Source organism: Catharus ustulatus, chromosome 10 (assembly GCF_009819885.2).
Source record: "Catharus ustulatus isolate bCatUst1 chromosome 10, bCatUst1.pri.v2, whole genome shotgun sequence".
Lineage (NCBI taxonomy): Eukaryota > Metazoa > Chordata > Aves > Passeriformes > Turdidae > Catharus > Catharus ustulatus.
Window position 1 is genome coordinate 17916220 of NC_046230.1, and position 17397 is coordinate 17933616.

The 17397-nt window shown below is 62.4% G+C and overlaps 2 protein-coding genes across 7 annotated transcripts; one reads left to right on the forward strand and one right to left on the reverse strand.

The window, feature by feature from the left end:
* The first annotated feature begins 255 nt into the window (after positions 1-255).
* On the forward strand, positions 256-9388 carry THPO (thrombopoietin). Of its 5 annotated transcripts, XM_033068297.1 has the most exons (7): positions 256-634; positions 5940-6088; positions 6979-7427; positions 8229-8356; positions 8442-8528; positions 8733-8897; positions 9003-9388. In XM_033068297.1, the coding sequence occupies exons 3-7, from the start codon at positions 7388-7390 to the stop codon at positions 9183-9185; spliced, it is 603 nt and encodes a 200-aa protein (XP_032924188.1). In that variant the 5' UTR covers positions 256-634; positions 5940-6088; positions 6979-7387; the 3' UTR covers positions 9186-9388. The 5 variants fall into 5 exon arrangements, with proteins under 5 accessions (XP_032924188.1, XP_032924189.1, XP_032924185.1 ...); XM_033068298.1 differs by having other exon boundaries at positions 5924-7427; XM_033068294.1 differs by lacking the exons at positions 256-634; positions 5940-6088; positions 6979-7427 and having other exon boundaries at positions 7434-8356.
* A 321-nt stretch (positions 9389-9709) lies between these two features.
* POLR2H (RNA polymerase II, I and III subunit H) lies at positions 9710-12139 on the reverse strand. 2 transcript variants are annotated; one of them, XM_033068748.1, is made up of 5 exons: positions 11993-12132; positions 11577-11660; positions 10783-10876; positions 10329-10412; positions 9710-10212 (listed from the first exon to the last, which is right to left on the reverse strand). In XM_033068748.1, the coding sequence occupies exons 1-5, from the start codon at positions 12063-12065 to the stop codon at positions 10095-10097; spliced, it is 453 nt and encodes a 150-aa protein (XP_032924639.1). In that variant the 5' UTR covers positions 12066-12132; the 3' UTR covers positions 9710-10094. The 2 variants fall into 2 exon arrangements, with proteins under 2 accessions (XP_032924639.1, XP_032924640.1); XM_033068749.1 differs by lacking the exons at positions 10329-10412; positions 10783-10876 and having other exon boundaries at positions 10115-10212; positions 11993-12139.
* Between the last annotated feature and the right edge of the window lie 5258 nt (positions 12140-17397).

Below are 17397 nucleotides of genomic sequence, written 5' to 3' on the forward strand. Positions count from 1 at the left end.
GCCGCCTCTGCCCGGCTGCCGGCTCCGGCTCCGCTTTATAGGCGGCGGCATGGGCAAGCGGGAGCTGCGAGCCCTGTGCAAACAAAGGCCCCGCTAATGAGGCGCAGGCAGCGGCCGGCCGGGGGGGGATGCGCCCCCCGCCGCGCTCCGACCCCCCCACATACCCCCGGGCCCCGGGCCCGCCGCCCCCGCCTGGCACGGGACGTCCTGTCCCGTCCCGTGCTGTGGCACCCGAGGCACGGTGCTGCCCCGCCAGGCACGGGGCACCCCCGCGCTCGGGATGTCCAGGGGATCTCCCTCATTCATTGCTCCCCCTCTCCCCGGGCATGCGGCACCCCCGAGTGCAGAGCATCCCTACTCATATGCCAGCCCCAGGGCATGGGGAACCTGAGGGATGGAGATTGGAACTAGATGATGTTTACGGTCCTCTGCAACCCAGCCCAGTCTAAGATACGATTCTGTGACATAACCCTCCCTCAGAGCATCGGCACCCTCAGGTTTTGGGCATCCTGAAGACATCTCCTAACAATTCACACAGCACCCTCTGGGATATAAGACACTGTGGACACACCAACACCACCATCCACACCCCTTCCAGAGACCCTGGGTTGTTTCTGAGCCGTGGACATCCCAGGTATGACCCCATTCACATTCCCCTCTTCAAGGGCATGAGCCCCACGGGAGCATTCTCATCCAGAGAAGCCCCCTCGGGAATAAGGCATTTTCAGGGCACACCCATTCAAACGCCGGTCTCCTCAATCTGTGTACTCTTCCCAGCATGGGGCATCTCCTGGACACAGAGCATCCTGGTGTCCCCAAATTCACACAGACCACCTTCAGTCATGAGCTCTTTCACGGCTCACTGCCCCCCACTCCTCAGAGATGAGACATCCTGGGGAATACTCCATCCACTCAGACCACTCCCGGCCCCTTGGCACCCCAGGACCCACCCGCGGCACTGCAAGGCACTGTCCATCCACTGTTCCCCTGCAGCCAGCCCTTCCTCCATCCACTCAGCACCCCCGAGCATGGGCTCCCAAAACAGCCAGCCCCCTCCCCCAGCCCACACCGCCCTGCAAAGGTACAACCAACCCCCTCCAGCTCGTGCCTTCCACATTCCTAAATTTCTCCAGCTGCTGCCCACCCTGGGCACAGCAAGGCTCCAGAGTGGGACCCTGGGCTCCTGCCCACCAGTGACAGGGGCTGCAGGGGAGCGGGATACCTGAGTTCCCTTGCCCAGGGAGAGAAGGGGCCTCTGGAGGGGGGATGCTGTGAGAGCGTCGGTCCCCTTCTTTACCCACACCTGGGCTGCTAAGGGTGGCACAGGTTGGCACTGAGTGGGCACCATGGAAAAGTTTGGGGAAAGCATCATCCATCTGGGGAAACTGAGGCATGAATTTAGGGGAGGGGGAGCCTATGAGGAGTGGGGGTACTTTGTGTCACCCATGTCCCTGTTGCCACCCCCGCCGAGGGAGGCAGGGAGAGGCTGAGGGTGGTGGGTGCGAGGCAGGCGGGCGCCCGGCAGGGGGAAGGCGGGTGGGGAGGGGAGGAGGGGGAAGCGCGGGGCTGCCAAAATCAACTCCGGGCGGTGCAAACACCCGGCCAGCTGCGCGGTGTAGCTAGGGAAACACGGCACAGCTGGAGCACAACAGGCCCCTACCTCCCCAGAAATCTCCTCCTGGGCCTCCCCGCAACCCAGCGAGCAGCTGGGGGTGGGGGCTGTAGCCCACCGCCCCTGCCCCAGTGCCAGCATGGAGCCCCATGCTCCATCCTCAGCTCATCCATGGCTGCCCATCCCATTCCCTTACCCCGGTTTGGCACACGTCTCGTGCAGTGTGACACCTCTCCCGAGGAGGGCAGTGGGACAGGGGGTTGGCCTGGCGGGGACCTGGCCCCTGCCAGAAGCTGGCAGAAGGCAGCAAGGAGTAGCCGGGCTTACCCCGGCAGGGCAGCCTGCTGGCATCACCAGGGCTGGGACACTGCCAGGACCTCGGGCCTCGCCCGGGCATGGCTGTCCCTGACACGCTGCTGCTTGCAAGCACATTCTGCAAGCAGAGACCATGCCTGGCACATGGCACCCCTTAGCCCTGTGCCCTCCCCGCGGTCCCCAGCGGTGTCACTGACCTGTCCTGTCTCCTCTCTCCCGATGTCCTGGCTGGCCGGGGGTCCAGCGACGCGGAGGGCAGGGAAGGGTTGGGGTCTGTGTGGCTGTGCCAGCGTCGCTGCACGGTGCCCGCTGCAGAGCAGCGGCTCTGGGGACGGCGGGACGTGAACGGGGCTGAGCGGGGAGGAGGCAGGCGATGGCTCCCAGCTGTCCCGCCGATGCCAGGAATCCGGTGCTGGCTCTGTGCACCCAGAGCTCGTCACAGTCTCCTGGCTCGTCTGCGGGACACGGGGAAGAGATGAGGGAAGCTCCCTCCCCTTTCCCAGGGAATGGAAAGAGAGACGGGGAGCCCGTCTGGCTGCAGCCCCTCGGCACGGGGGAATCCGAGGCACGGGGTGGCAGCGTGAGGGAGAGAGGGGCTGCAAGGGCACTGCCAGGCTGGGACAGGGTGGTGTGCTGGCATGGGGCCTATCAGGTCAGGATAAGGCATCCCATCCCTGTGGCAACTGCAGTGTGGGCAAGTGGGCAGGGAGGAAAGGGATGCTCCAGCCGTGCCTGGGCTTCCCTCGTCCACAGCCAGGGCTGCCCCTGGAAATGCCAAGGGGTGCCTTCATTAACAGACAGAAAGAAGTGGATTGGCAGAGCCTTGGGGGTCCCTGTTCTCTTGGAGAGGGGATGATGCCAGCCAAGAGCAGTGCTGAGAAAGGGTCCCGGTCCTACCAGCTGCTTCCCAGTGGCTGCACATGTGTGCAAGGAGCAGCGTCCTGCACAAAGGCATCTCTGAGGCTCCAGAGCTGGGCCTGGAGCCGGCACATCCCCAACGGGACTGCCAGCTGTGGGCAGCTGGAGCTGCACTGCGATGGGGACAGCTGGCCATGGGCAGCCTCAAGCCTGGTACCTTCACTCCTCCACCACCTCTTTCCAGGGCAGGCACTGGCTTGACACACCATGGGGTATCTCCTGTCCCAGCACAGTACAGGTGGGGTGCCCCAATGGCGCCCTACAGAACAGCCTATAGTTCTGCAGGGGCTCTGTGGGCATGTGCTGTGCCCAGTGCTGAGGGTCCCACGGAGTATTCCAGAGGATCGTGGTGCCAGAGCTGTGCCATGGCTGCCATGGGGTGTCTCAGCAGGCCCTCACCCGAGCTCTGCCCTGCGCAGCTCCCATTGTCTGCCCTCATTAGCAGCTGCCTGCTCGCGGCTTTGAACATGAGCCCGGCTCAGGGCGACAGGAAGGAGCCTCTGCTCCCCAGGGATGGGGTCGTGGTGAAACTGCATGCCCTGGGCCCCCCTTCTCACAGCCTCCCACTGCCTTCTGGGCACCCCAACACCCCTTCCAGGCACAAGCCTGAAGACGGGAAGGCATGCGGGCACCCCCTCTCTCCAGAAAGAGCCCCCCTCGACTGCTCCGCCCCGTTGTGGGATGCAGAGAGCCGTCAGCCTCCCCAAAGCTTTGTGCCGAGCGTGGCTTGTGCCGTGTCTAATCCCCCCGGCCTCACACACACGCGGCAGGGCGGGGGGGCTGTCGTAATGGGTGGAAATATCTCATAATTCACGTGTGACACAGGGATTACAGCCATTCCGGCAATATTTGCACAACTGGTAGGCGACTTGCAGGGCTGGGCCATCCCAGATGAAGGCTAGGGGGGTCTGGGGATGGAGGGAGTTTTGGGGGTGGTAGGTACAGAAGGGGGATGCAGTTTAGGGGAGCAATGGAGCAGGGAATGTTGGCTATTTTCTGTCTATGAACACATGGAATTTATTATGGAGGGTGTGCTGCTGACATTGTGGGGACGGATGGGGCTCTTGCCTTCATCTCATCCTGCTGTGGTGGCCACGGCTCGGGGAGAGGAATGGAAACCCCAAACCAGCCTCATCTGCCATGCCAAGCAGATCCTGGCAGTGTCCCTGAACAAGATACCTGTTCCCAGTGCCCAGTCAACCCCATAGAGCTCCCTGCTCATAGGACCCGAAGGTGCTGGTGTCCCCCTGACCCCAAATGTCCCCTTCTCAAAGGTTTTGCAGGGTGACCCCAGCAGGAGGAAGGCGGGGGGCATGTGGGGCATGTGGGGGCCTTGTTTGGCATGGGGATTAGCAAGCTCCCAGAAGCGATGGTGGTCTCCCCCCTCCCCACCGGACATGCAGGCAAATATTTGTGCCCAGACTTCGCAGGACAGCGAGAAGGAATTTCATTCTTGCGCCCACCTGCGGCTCAGCTGCCTGGCATTAACCCCTTCTCTTCTCCACGGGATGAAGGCGGAGGGGCGAGGTGCCCTCCCAGACACGCTCTGTGCGCCCCACTGGAATGGGAAGCTTGGCTGAGGAGTGGTAAAGGAGGCACAGAGGAGTCGCCCCAGATGCCAGCAGAGTCTCTGGCATTAGGTGCTCTTGCCCAAGGCAAGGAGGGTTTGCCCGCGGACATCCTCTGGGAAGCACCGAGGGCTTTGTGCTGGGATGCTGGGCAGCATTTGGCTTGCTGGAATTTGGGGAAAGGTAAAACCCTGCCATCCTTCACCCCCAAGCTGCTGCACCCTGACCAAGGTGCCCCTTGCAAGTCCGTTTACCCCGCAGCGCGGGTGTTCTCCTGGGACGGCTGTCTGGGAGCAGTGCAAGGACCAGGTTGCGGGGGGAGCAGGATTTGCCCACGGATGTTTATTGGCAATTTGCATATGTAGCAAAAAAGCCCGGAGGGACCCTGCTCTCGGGGACTGCCCGTGCTCGGGGAGGGGCAGCCCGAGTAGAGGGTTCCCCGCTGCCTGGCACCCGAGGAGCCCCGCTGTGCTCCTTTCCCTGGCCTCGGAGCCAGCTGTGCCCTGAGCAAACGGGGCTGTTTGCTCACGCCGGGATTAGCCGCTCTCTTTGTTCCTTTGACTTTCTCTTTCCTTTATGCCAGACCCTTTTATGGGGGCTTCAAAGGGGGCTGGGACCCCCCTCCCTGCCCTGGAAGGCCAGGTTTGCTTCCCATGCTAGCACTGACATCCTGGGGGTGCACACCGAGCACATCTGGGTGGCCTGCGGGGACAGCAGCTGTGCCACCGAACCACAGTCTGCCCCCCACCCCGGCATCTTCCTCTTCTACCCCCCCTCTTCCCTGACTCCTGGCACCTCCTGCTGTCTTCAGCACCTTGCCAAAGTGGGTGCGAACGGCTTTCCCTGCAGCGGGATTCCCAGCACTTTGCACCCTGTAAGGAGAGGTGGGAATCTTGGCACCGGGATCCGGCCAGCTGTGCAGCCCCGCGGCCCCCGCCTGGCTTCCTGTCCCCTGCCAGAGCCCGGGCTGCCTGGCCGGAGCCCCCGTGTCCCTCTGGGGTCCCTGTGCCTCACTTACTGCCCCCACACTCTCTCCCTCTACAGCACGCAACATCCGTGGGATCGGAGACAGAAGTAGGAGCTCTCCCCCACATCCTCCTCTGCCCCCCTGGCACGGGCAGCAAATGCTGGCATTGCCTTTCCAGCAGAGGAATACCAAGCTGCCCACGGGCACAGGCTCATGCTGCCTGCCAGCTTCTGGCATTGTTGAAAAGGAATATTTTGGAGAAAAGGGACTATTGTGGGCACCTTAGGCTGTCCATGGGGGTCCATTAGATTTCCAGTTTCCAGTTGCTCTCCAGTTTCCCCTGATGGGTTTGTTTGCCTAATCAAGAAGGAATGCAGGGCACCGCAGCTGTCCAGCCTGGCATTGCCAATGACTTTGCACCCAGGGAGGGACAGGGAATGGACATGGTGGGGGTATGGCACGGACTGACATGGAGATGGTGGCGGGCCCGAGGCCAGTGCTGGCACAGGGTGCTGACGAGTGTGATTGCGGCCGTGATTGCAGCTTGTCACGTCCGCAGGAGGGCCACGGCCGTCTGGGGAAGCCTGGAGGTGCTTGACCCCGGTCCTGTTGCTGCCAGCTGTGCCCAGGCGAGCCAGGGCTGACAGTCTCATCTCTGGAGTCGTGGTGATGGCACCTGCTGGACTCCCCCTCCAGGCACCCTGCAAGGTGGGCTGAGCAGGGCATGGGGCAGGTGGAGCGGGGCTGGGGTGTTTACTTTAACTGCTGTCACCCGGCCAGGCGCTGCCGGGAACTGCCGTCCACAGGGACAGGGGTGGGAACGTGCGAGAGTGTGCGAGAGCGGGTGTGAGAAGGAAACGCACTGCAGGGAGACCGGGAGCGAGAGGATGTGTGCTGGGAGGGGAGTGTCCCCAAAGGGAAGCCATGGGGGGCTGCCGGGGTGGAGGGTTATCTGAGCGCATGCCCTGACGCGTGCCAGGGAAGCGCACGTGTGTACATGTAGGTTTTGAGGGTGCACGTGGTGGATGTGCTCCCACGTGCAGTATAGGGGGACACACACGTACACATGGGCATGGGGATGTGCAGCCTCTGCCAGAGCATCCAGAGAGAGCTGACTTTGCCAGGGAATGTCACAGTCATGCCAGGGCATGGTGCTGAACAGGCCCCTGGTGCTTCTCCAGCCAGGGAGGGGGCATCTGTGGGTGTCTCACCCAGCCCACTCCCAACCAATACCCCTGGTAAAACAGCTCTGGGGCCATGCACTAGCTATGACCCTTGTGATCCATCGTCCTCTCAAGCTCAGAGGAGATGAACCACAGCCATCCCCAGGACCTCCAGCTCCCTGAGTCACCTCTGGTGGATGCAGGGGTCAGAGCATGCCTCTGTGTGAAGGTCACGAGGGATGGGGTCTAACCAGGTAAAAGGCACCATGGATGATGTCCACCTCTGGGACAAGGTCACCAGGATTATGGTCCACCTCTGGGAGAGGGTTTTTGGTGTTTTCCACACCTGGCTGCCACAGCCAGGAGCAGGACCCCATTAGGGCTGATGTTCCCAGCTTGTCCAGTGCAGGGTCACTGATGCCATCCCTTCTGCAGGTACCAGGGCCACCCTCTACCCCTGGACAGGCACAGCTGAGGCACTGACCACTGAGGTGCTGGCTGCTGAGCGCTCAGGCCTGGGGGCAGGTGAGCAGCCAAGGAGGGCGCCTGGGGACGCCCTTCCCGTGCCCCGAGCCAAGGGAGGAAGCGGCCGGAGGCAGGAAGCCTTTCCCCGGGCCCGGGCCCCCTGCTGCGATTTTGCTGGAAGGTCAGCGGCGACACAACAGGAAATCGTGCTGCCTCGGCTGGGCGGCCAGGCCGGAGCCGCAGAGCCGCGCCGTGCTGTCCCGGGGCCGCTCCCGGCCCTCCGTCCTGGCTGGGCGGCTCGCGGGGAGCCCGCGCCAACACTGCTCTCCATGGAAGGGGGACGGGAGCCAGGGAGCAGCCGCTGGCCCCAGGGTGGAAGATGCGGGGCCGAAACCCCCAGCCGAGCATGGAGCTGAACAGTGAGTGTGTGGCTAAAAGGGGGGACTGGGTGCGCAGGAAGGGACAGTGGATACTGTGGCCCCATAGCCAGAGTGTCCCCTGCACAAAGAATCCCACAGATGGGCATCAAACCCAAGGGTGCCTCTGGGCTGGTTGGACCTGGCCACTGCCAGCATGAGGGCAACCAAGCATCTCTCCATGCCCATCCTAGGTAAACAGGCTGCACTGAGGATTTTTGGGGACAGGTGCAGTGCCAGGGCAGACAATAAGGCAGGTAGGAGGATGCAAAGAGGGCACTGGAGAAGCTGGCAGGATGGGCAGTTGCTGGGCACAGCAGTGTGCAGCAGCACCGGGGAAGGCAGTGCCGGCAGGAGAGCCCTCAGCCAGCGCAGCAGCCAGGAGCAGATGTTCCCTGAGGGACACTCCGGGCCGGGATTCCCCGAAGTGCACATGACGCCTGGAACTGCTCTTGGCAGGGATCCGGAGGGCTGGCCCTGCTCTGCACAGGGAGTACAGCCGTGCTTCCTTGCCTGGAGCGCAGCCGAAAAACCTGGCAGACATGGCTGTGTGGCCCCTTGGCGCACACCACTGGCACGGAAACCCCCGCTCTCCCCCGAGGGGACCGGGCACCCCTTGCTGGCTGATTGGAGAGCAGCACCGGGCCCTCCTCAGCCACTCACACCTCCCCCTGCACCCCCACCACGGGGCCAAGGCCACCAAAGGGCAGGGGAGAGGACTTGCCACTGCGGGCTTGGCTCTGTCTGGGCTGGCACTGCCCAGGGAGGCAGGCACAGTGCACAAGGCAACCCCATCTCCTCCAGGACTGCTCCTCCTCACATCCTTCCTCCTGCATGTGAAAGAGGACCGTGCCAGCCCAACACGGCTGGTCTGTGACAACAGACTTATCCAGAAATACATCGTGGAGGCCAAGGACATGGAAAAGAGAGTGGTGAGGATACAGTCCCCAACAAAATCCAAGTCCAGGGACCCGTACAGTTCCTGGCACCTCTCACCCTGACATCTCTCCTCACTAGGGCCAGTGCCAGGCCCTGCCTCCACTCAGCTGCCCTGCAGTGCTGCCCTTGGTGGACTTCACTTTCCAGCAGTGGAAATCCAAATCGGTGAGAGGGGCTGGGAGGAGGGTGCTGGCACTCGTGTTCTAAGAGGACTGGAGAAGGAACCTTGGGTTGGCACACACACCAGAAATGCTGAACAAGATGCTTGTAGGCATATCTGGTGGCACAGGGAGGGTAGAGGACCCCATCCGGACCTAAGGTGAGCACGGGATGCAACGAGGCCCTGGGGGTCACTGTCTGCTCCCCCAGAATGAGACCAAGCGCCGGGAGATCCTCTGTGACCTGGCCCTGCTGCTGGGTGCTGCAGCAGCAGCCCAGGGCCAGGTGAGCAACGATTGTGGGGACAGGCAGCTGAGCCAGCTTTACCGACATGCCAACTCCTTCTTCCTGCTCCTGCAGACCTTCAGCTGGGAGGTGAGATCTCCCCACATGAGCCAGACCACCCTGGCAGAGGTGCCAGCTGGGCTGGATTGGGTGCAATGGTGTTTGTCACCTCTCTGTCCCACTCTCGCCCCTCAGGCAGGACACTGGGAGCCGAGCTGCTCCCCACACTCCATGGAGGAGACCCAGATCACCAGCATTTTCCTCACCTACCGGCAGCTGGTACAGGGCAAGTTGAGGTTCTTCTTCAACGACCTGGCCAAGGTCTTGTGCAAGCAAGGACAGGGGGACAGCAGAGACCCTCCATGTGGGGGCCGGTGAGGCTGCATGCAGGGCTCAAAGCGATGCTGGAGCAATCCTGCAGGACACTAAGCTGTGCTCTGGGTGCCCAGGAAGATGCCCACAGGGAAAGGGTTGGCACCTGTTCCTGGAGTCTTCGTCAACCGTGCAGTGCATGGAGGCAAACAATGACACTCATGTGCCAGCAGGCACAGGCCCTGCTCCCATCTGGGCAGGTACCTCTACTGTGAATGCTTTTTGATTAAAGAGCTATTTTTCTAAAGAGTTGTGTGTGTCTTGTGCCTGGGTCTGGGGCAGAAGCCAGCTCCTCTGGGACATGCTCCCAGTTCTTCCCAGTGCCTGCTCCTACCCACGGCAGCTGCCAGTGCTGCAGGATCCCCCGGCACAGCCCTGCACAGGGCCTGAGCTGCCATTCCTCCTCTCTGTACCCACCTACCACAGGTTTGGACTCCCTTATCCTTTGGGAAGTGGCAGGGTTCCCCCTTTGCCCCTGCACAGGTGTATCCATTCCCTGCCAGCCTCCTCTCTCAGCAAGCAGAGCCAGGTTTAGAAAACATCCCAGTTTAATTGAAACCAAAGCAGCCTGCCTCAGGATGGTTCCTGAAGGAATGGTCCCCAGTCCCTAGAGGCAGGTAGGCAACTGTCCCAGTCTGGCTGCTCTTGGCCAGAGGTGCTGAGCACAGGTGAAGGTGAGGAGATGCCATCAGGCAAGACAGGAGCACCCAGCATGGTGTCCACTCAGATGTCAGGGACCTCTCTCCTCGCAAACAGAGACGTGGATCCCAGCAGGAGTCAGAAGACACTGGGATGAGGAGGGCGACTGTTCCTGTCTCCCCAGCTCTGAAGACGCTGGGCAGCATGGGTGCTGGAGTAAAACGTGAGCTCTCAGGGCTCCAGCTGGATGTCTGTGGGGCAGCCCATGGAGATGTGCTAGAAGGCCAACTTCTTCATCAGCAGGTAAACACGAGAGTCCACCTCAAACCCGTGCAGGTTGTTTGCGTCTCCCTGCAGCCGCATGAGCAGCCCCCCGTAGGACACATAGGCAGAGCTGAGGTGGGAGGAGAGGAGTAGTGAGAGCAAGGAACCCCATGGGAGACCAGAGCTGAGATCTCAGTGCTCCCCCCACCAGGGCACTGTGTCCCCCCACTCCTGACTGGCACTCACAGGCGTGTGGCCGCCTCCGTGGAGGTCTCGTCCCCCTCGATCCGGTACACCTTGCCGTACATCACGTACTCAAACTGGTCTGCCCTGCAACAGCACAGCCTGAGGTCAGCAAAGAATCAAAGCTGGCCCTTACCCCAGCTCAGTGTCCTCTGGGAGAAGGTATGTCACAGTCACAGAGTCAATCAGACTGGAAAAGACCTCTATCAGATCATAAAGTCCAACCTGTGACTGAACACCACCTTGTTAACTAGACCAAAGCACAAATGTCACATCCAGTCTTTCTTTAAACAATTCTAAGGATAGTGATTCCACCATCCTCCTGGGCAGCCCACTCCAATGTTTAATCACCCCCTCCATGAAGAAATTCCTCTTAGTGTCCAACCTGAAACATTCAGCCTCAGCACTTTCCCTTTTCCCTCATCCCACCCACGTGGATCCCAGCTGGGCCCTATACCTGGACGGCCGGTCATCCGTGGGGTTGTACTCGCCATCGTCCAGGGTGCCGTCCTCATACAAGGTGCTGGCGATGACCAGGCGGAATTTGTCCCCTGTGAAGAGGCCAGAGGAGCGGTGAGAAGGTTAGAGCACAACCAGAGCAGCAGCAGACACAGCCAAACTCAGGCTGGTGGCAAAGAGCTGCCCTGGCAGGGGGTGCTAAACAAGCTCTGTCCCTGCTGCCAGAACTCCAATGGGGCTGTGGGGAACATGTGAAGAGGTCATATTGGATCCTGTGTCTCCTTGTTCCCTACATCACAGAGGAAACCAGAGCCACAAGGACACCACTGCTGGTGTTTTCAGGGGACACAACATATTCACCTATATCCCCCCAGAGGGCTTGGTTGGACCCTGGGCAGGTACATGAGCCCCCTGCAGCAACAGCTTCAGTCTTTCTGTGTTTCATCAAGGGTAATATTCTCTTTTCCACACGTTTAGTGTATTCAGCTGCAGAAGTTAATTTCAGATCTCCCTTAAAGGCTGGTTACTACTACTAAAGCTGAAGCAGCTTTCCCAGTGTCTGCAGAGAGATAGAAGTGAGTCCAAATACACACAGGGAGGTGAACCCAGCTCAGCCCCAGTACACTGAGTGTGCCCTGAACCTCCTGTCACCTGGGGAGAAGACAAGGGACACAAGGAAGCCTGGGGCGGCTCATTCCTTGATCATAGCAATTCCTGGCTCCATCCTCTCTAACCTCGCCCACCCAAGCTGACACCAGCTGACCCGCCCTGTGCTAGCAGCCGATGGCTCACCGAGGTCCACGGGATAGATCTGGATGTTCACATCCAGGATGAGATCCATCTTGAAGGACTCGCTCTCGCAGTGCAGGCGGGACACTGTGGAGAGCAGTAGAGTCAGGAACCAGGACAGAGAAAATCCCCGAGGGCTGGTGGGGGACAGGGACGTCTTCCCAGCCCAGGCTGGCACCGGAGCCGTTTTCGGATGGGTTTGGGATGGATGCCAGAGCCCGGCAGGTGACGGAGGTGTACACAGGCAGGAAGAGGAACACGGTGGGACGGGGTCCGCAGGGGTGGGGGGGGCACAGCGGCCGGGCTGGGAAAGCCCTGAGGAAGCGGGGCGCTCCGGGGGCTGGGAACACGCGGAGGGGCCAGCGCCGGCGGGAGGCGCGGGCGGGGGACCGGGAGAAGCGGGCCGGGGCCCAACTCACCGCGGTCGAACTTCTTGCCCTCTGGGTCGATGTCCTTCACGTCGAAGATGTCCTCGAAGAGGATCCCGGCCATGGCAGCGGCTCCACTCCGGTTCCCGGCGCCGCTCCCGCCCGGCGCGCACTGATGACGCAATCACTCCGCCACGGCGGGGCGGAAGCGGCTTCACGGCAGGCGGGGCCTCCTCCCCGCCAGGACCGCCGGGAGCGCGCGCCGTCCCCGTGCCCCGGCCCCTGCCCCACCGCGCGCGGCCGGCAGGGGGCGCTGCGAGGCCGCGGATGGACCCGCGCGCCACGGCCCCGCCCCCGGCACGGAGCGGGCACGGCAGCGCCCCCGCGCGGCGGGCACCGGGAGTCCCGGGAGGGGTTCGGGGTGTCCCGGGCGGGGTCAGGGACGTCCCGGGGGGGGTCCGAGATGTACCGGGAGGGGTCCGAGATGTACCGGGAGGCGTCCGGCATGTCCCGCGGGGCTCTTGCAGCCCGCGTCCCACGCTCGCTGCGTGGGACAGAGGGGCTTCACGCGCGTCCCCGGTCGCAGCTGTGTGATGAGCCGAGCGGACTCAGCCAGCGATGGTCTCGGGGCTGCAGCCCCCAGCGGCTTCTTCCTCCTCGCCCGCCAGCCGTGGCGGGGAGGGGCGTGTGACACCGTCCCCCGTGTCCTGCCGATGAACCGTGAGGGGAGCAGGGGGGTCTGGCACGGCCGGGGACTGCTCACACGTTGGGCGCCACGGGGTGCTCCACGCTTGGCATCTGATCTGGACGGGTTCAAGAGTTCAGCCCTGTCCTCCCCGTTCCCCGACTGCCGCCACCACCAGCCTGCCTGAAGGGCAGTGGGGACCCTGCACCTCGTTTGGGCAGCGTGTGCCCGCCCAGGTGTGGCACAGAGAAGGCTGGCGGAGCCGGCAGGTGTCCCGGTGTGATGGGGACTGGGGACAGCGGGTGGCACGGCGCTGTGTGTGCGTCACATGCCACCATCTCCGCAGGGGCCGCGAGGTCTCGAGCGGAGACATCGATGGGATATGGGTCCCCGTGCGTCGCCCCTATGCCCGCAGCGAGGACGCTTCGTGGGGACATAGCCCATGCTGTCCTCGGGAGACAAACATTTCCAGGTCATGGTCCAGGATGGCACCCAAAGCCGAGGTGCCCCAGCATCCGCACCGGGAGGCCTGTCGCAAGATGCCCCAGACACACACAGGTGTGACCTCTCCATGGCATGTCCCCTCCGTGACACGGTGCCAGCGCATCCTCACGCATGCCTGAGGCGCAGGCAGCGGAACGGGGCAGTGTGGTGACACGCAGCGGGGACACTGGCGTGAAGGGGGGTGCTGGTGCCAGGGGTCTGTGGCTCGTCGGGGGAGCGTGGGCGGTCACCCCGCGGCGGTGGCACGTCTTAATGCGCTGGGACGGAACCTCGGCTCCTTCTAATCATCGCCTGGGTGGGTAACGCCCCCAAAGCCCCGCAGCCCCCTCCCCACTCTGTCCACCCTGGCTCGGGGAGGGGCAGAACCCTCCTCCTAGCTAGAATGTGGTGGCCGTAGAAAGACTCCCCTCTGGGGCGAGGTGAGAGGTGAGGACCCTTCTCCAGGGTTACGGTGCCCTCCTGGCATCCTGCATCCCGCTTGTTTGGGGCGCAGGACTGGGCTGGTGCAGGGGACCCGGACACCCCTGCGTGATGGGCTGTGGGGGGACACCGGAGGCTGTGCAGGTTTCCAGGCGGTGGCAGCAGCACACCGAACATGGCAGGACAACCCCAGGGTGTGCCGGAACGGAGGGAGTCCTACCACAGCCAGGCTCACCAGTATGACCAGCTGCCCTTTCCAGACTCCTCAGGGTGACGTCCTGGAGGGACGTGACCTGCCTGGCGGACACCAGCCAGGCGGGGCAGGGTGGTGTGGGAAGAAGGGCTGTTTTTCGGGGAGGGGGGTCCATGTGTCAGCCCCCTCTGTACTCAGGGGTACCCATTGGGATCCGGATGTGATCCAGGCTGGAGGGCCATGGCACAGCTGCGTCCCCTGTTTGGATGCTCTCAGGGCCGCTGCGGGGTGACACAAAGGGCTAATCCCACCTGGCTGTGCCTGTCTGCCCCTGCTGAGACCTGGCACTCTCGGTACAGGCCAGCAGGCAGCTGGGACTGTGCTCACCAGCCGGCGAGGCGGCCCCCAGGGGTGCTGACCCTGCCAGCCGGCACTGCCGTCTGCCTCCCTGCCCTTGCGGGACAGGGCACACCTGAGCCCCCACCCTGGGCAGGGTCATGAGCAGCCACCTGCAGGGCCAGATGGGGAAGGGGGAGGTGGATTTCCAGATGCCCCACAGATGCCACAGGATCAGGGTGGCAACAGAGACTGGCACAGCCCCGAACCTCCTGGGCACCGGCTGTGTAGCAGGACCACGATGCCAAGAGCTGTCCTTGTCCATAAGCCCCCTCATTGGCCCCGTGCCCTTGCAACCCTTGGGGGAGGATTGGCCGAGAGGTTGCTGGCCCTGGTGTAAATCTGGTCTGGTTGGCAGAGGATGGGGCACCCTGCTTTTTCCTGCACTCCATACCCATCTGCCCTGGCTGTGCCGTGTGCCAGCTGCTTCGCTGACCCCGTGCCATGTGCCATGCCATGCCATGCCATGCCACGCTGTGCCACCAAAGTGTGGGTGGCCAGAGGGACTCATGTACCCAGCTAAAGCCAGCTCTGTGCAGCCAGGGCTGAACAGACGGTCCTGGCACAGGTGCTGGTGGGGGCTGGGGGTCAGCACTGCCTTCACTGTTGTTGCCCAGGGAGCACCCGTTTGCCAGCCAGGTGCCTGGCGTCGCCTCCTTATCTGGGATTAAACAAACTCTCCTCAGATCCGCTGCCAGGTGCTGCCCCTGTGCCCGTGGGATCAGCCCTTCCCTACCCTGTGCTCCTCCATGCCTGCTGCCCTTCCCCCAAGCTGGGAAGTCCATGTGTCCCTGGAGTGAAGCACCCCTCAAATACTGGACTCTTGCTCTGGTTGTGCAGTAGCTCCTGGGCTCTCTGAGCAAGGCAGGCAGCAGCTCCAAAGCAGGGCACAGAGTGGGAGCATCTCTGGCTCTGGCTTGGGGCACCCCCAAACCAAAACGGGACCTACACCTTGGCCAGGGAGGTGTGCGTGCCCCCAGTGTGATGAATCCTGGCAGCACCAGTGCCTGTGGTGCCACAGAGCAGGGGTACAACCTCCTCCTTCGTTAGCCGCTTGTCTGTTATCTCCTGCCGATAAATTATACAACACAAGCGCCTTTGAAAGGCAGCCAGGCCTCCATCCGGTGGGGCGGACTTTGGGGGCCCCACATCAGCCATTGTGGGCTGTCGCCAGCTGCCGTTCCTGGGAGGGGGACGGGGACAGGGTTTGGGGCACTCTCCTGGTGAAGGGGTACTGGGCTTTTGGGCTGAAATATGGCCCCAAAGACAAAGCAGAACAGTGGTGGTGAGAAACCTGCCTGCACCCCATGCCCACACCTACTGCTTGAAGTCCACCTGCACTCCTGCCTGTGCCATGGCCTGGACTCCTTGTTCACATGCCCACATCCTGCTGCCCAGTTTGGGGTGTGGGCTGATGGCTGGTACTTCAGAGGCAGCGGCGATTCCTGTTATCCTGTTATCACACAAAGGAGCCGAAAGGCCGCCACCGTTACGGAAGCAAACAAGGGCAGGGTGAGGCCAGGAAGGTGGGCAAACGGCTGGCACCTGCTGGCACCTGCCGCGGTGGTATCCCTGCCCATCCCAGTGGGGCAAGGAGCAGCGAGGCACCGTCCCCATGCTGAGGAATGGGTGTCCCTGCATGCCCCCCGATGTTGGGGAGCCAGGGCCATGTGGGCTGCCCAGGGCAGTGCTGCCAGCCCGTGTTGTGCACTCCTCTGCTCTCCCAGCAGCTCCACGGGTGCCCCCACGGAGTGCAGCAATGTGGCCTCCGGGTGCCCATCCCTGCACCCTGCTGGGCTAGTCCCCACCTGGGCTGGGGGTCGGGCAGGAAGAGATGAAGCCGAAATTAAGCTGCTAATGAGCCTGTCTGTCACCAGGCCACCAATTACCCGGGCTGGGAATGAGGAGATGATGGAGCGTGACTGGGGGAGGGGAGCAGGATGTCGGGGTCTCCAGCATGGAGACAACTGGGGGTCACCATCTCTCCACAACTTCCTCATCGCCACATCCTGTGGGGTGGGGGACAGAAGGCACCAAGGGGTGACCAGGCCATAACCATACCAGAAGTCCCAAGGCATCTGGGGAGGTATGAGAACTTTCTCCTCAGTGAGATCCTGAGGAATTCAACCCCAGCCACTGTCACTGAGTGGCACAGAGGATGTCACCGGTGTCCTGAGCTGGCTGTTCTCTGCAGTCAGAGCTTGAAGGGGGCTGTGCTGACAGGAAGCAGAGTCAGTGGCTATACCTGGGGATACTCACAGACCCTCTGGGCTGCTCCTGGCCCCGGAGAAGGGGCACAGCAAAGAAGAGCGCTTATACCACCCCCCCCTCCTATTTCACCTTGCTTGTCTGCTGTGGTGCATGGCAGAGGCCCCTCTCTCCGTCCCTGTCCCCAGCTGGGATGGGCCAGGGAGACTGAATTCCTCTGGGCTGATGCTGATGTCAGTTTTTCCACGGCACCTCTCAGAGCGGGGCTGGGTGCCTGTCCGGGCTGGCAGAGGGACAGGCCATCTCCCCAGCTGTCATCACAGCCGCCTGTCCCCGTGATGGCCCTTAGCGGCACCCGGCCCCAGGAGACTGGTCTGGGAGCCTGCAAGAACGAGTTTCTGCTCCTTCATGATGGAAGGGGCTCCATGCTGGACACTGGCAGCATCTGGCAGCTGCCCACCGTGCCCCTGCCAGACCCATCGAGCTGGAGGGTGGGCTGGATGAAAGCTGTGGGATTTTGCTGTGCTCAGAATTAACTTAACGGCTTTGGAAGTCAAACAGATTAGGGAGCTGCAGGGATCGGGGTGAGGATCAGCTAAATTGGAAACAGAGGCAGGCGGCAGCATCCTGCACAAGCTCTACCGCCCCTGCCCAAACCTGCAGCCCAGGGCGCCTCTATGGGGTCCTCACAGTCCCCTCCCACGACCAAGCTGATGGTGGGGCTGGCTCTTTCTTCCAGTTTGGGTCTTGGCTGCATGTCAGCAGCCTCTGGGCATTGCTGCTTTCCCCTTCCCTCCCTGTCCCCTTCCTGCTCTCAGTGCCCCCTCTCCCTGCTCTCCCTTTCTCCAGCACCCTGCATCCCCACTGCATCCCAGCCATGTCCCCTCACACCTCTCCTCACATGCCATGAAGCCACAGTTCCTAAATAAGCGGTCCCAAAATAAGCTTCCTCCTTGGACTCCATAAATCTCAGCAAAGCACCGAGTCATGTGGTCAGTCCTGCAGTCCCCTTTGCTGGCAGGGTGCCCTGCCCCATCCCCACGTGTCCCG

Bases quoted from the DNA above. Each gene is read 5' to 3' on its own strand.
- POLR2H (XM_033068748.1), bottom strand. From the start codon at position 12,065: ATGGCCGGGATCCTCTTCGAGGACATCTTCGACGTGAAGGACATCGAC. The intron at 11,661-11,992 runs GTGAGTTGGGCC...TGCTCTCCACAG, and splicing joins GGGCAAGAAGTTCGACCGCG to TGTCCCGCCTGCACTGCGAG. The intron at 10,877-11,576 runs GTGAGCCATCGG...GCCTCTTCACAG, and splicing joins GATCTATCCCGTGGACCTCG to GGGACAAATTCCGCCTGGTC.
- THPO (XM_033068294.1), top strand. From the start codon at position 7,967: ATGGCTGTGTGGCCCCTTGGCGCACACCACTGGCACGGAAACCCCCGC. The intron at 8,529-8,732 runs GTGAGAGGGGCT...CTGCTCCCCCAG, and splicing joins AGCAGTGGAAATCCAAATCG to AATGAGACCAAGCGCCGGGA. The intron at 8,898-9,002 runs GTGAGATCTCCC...CTCGCCCCTCAG, and splicing joins TGCAGACCTTCAGCTGGGAG to GCAGGACACTGGGAGCCGAG.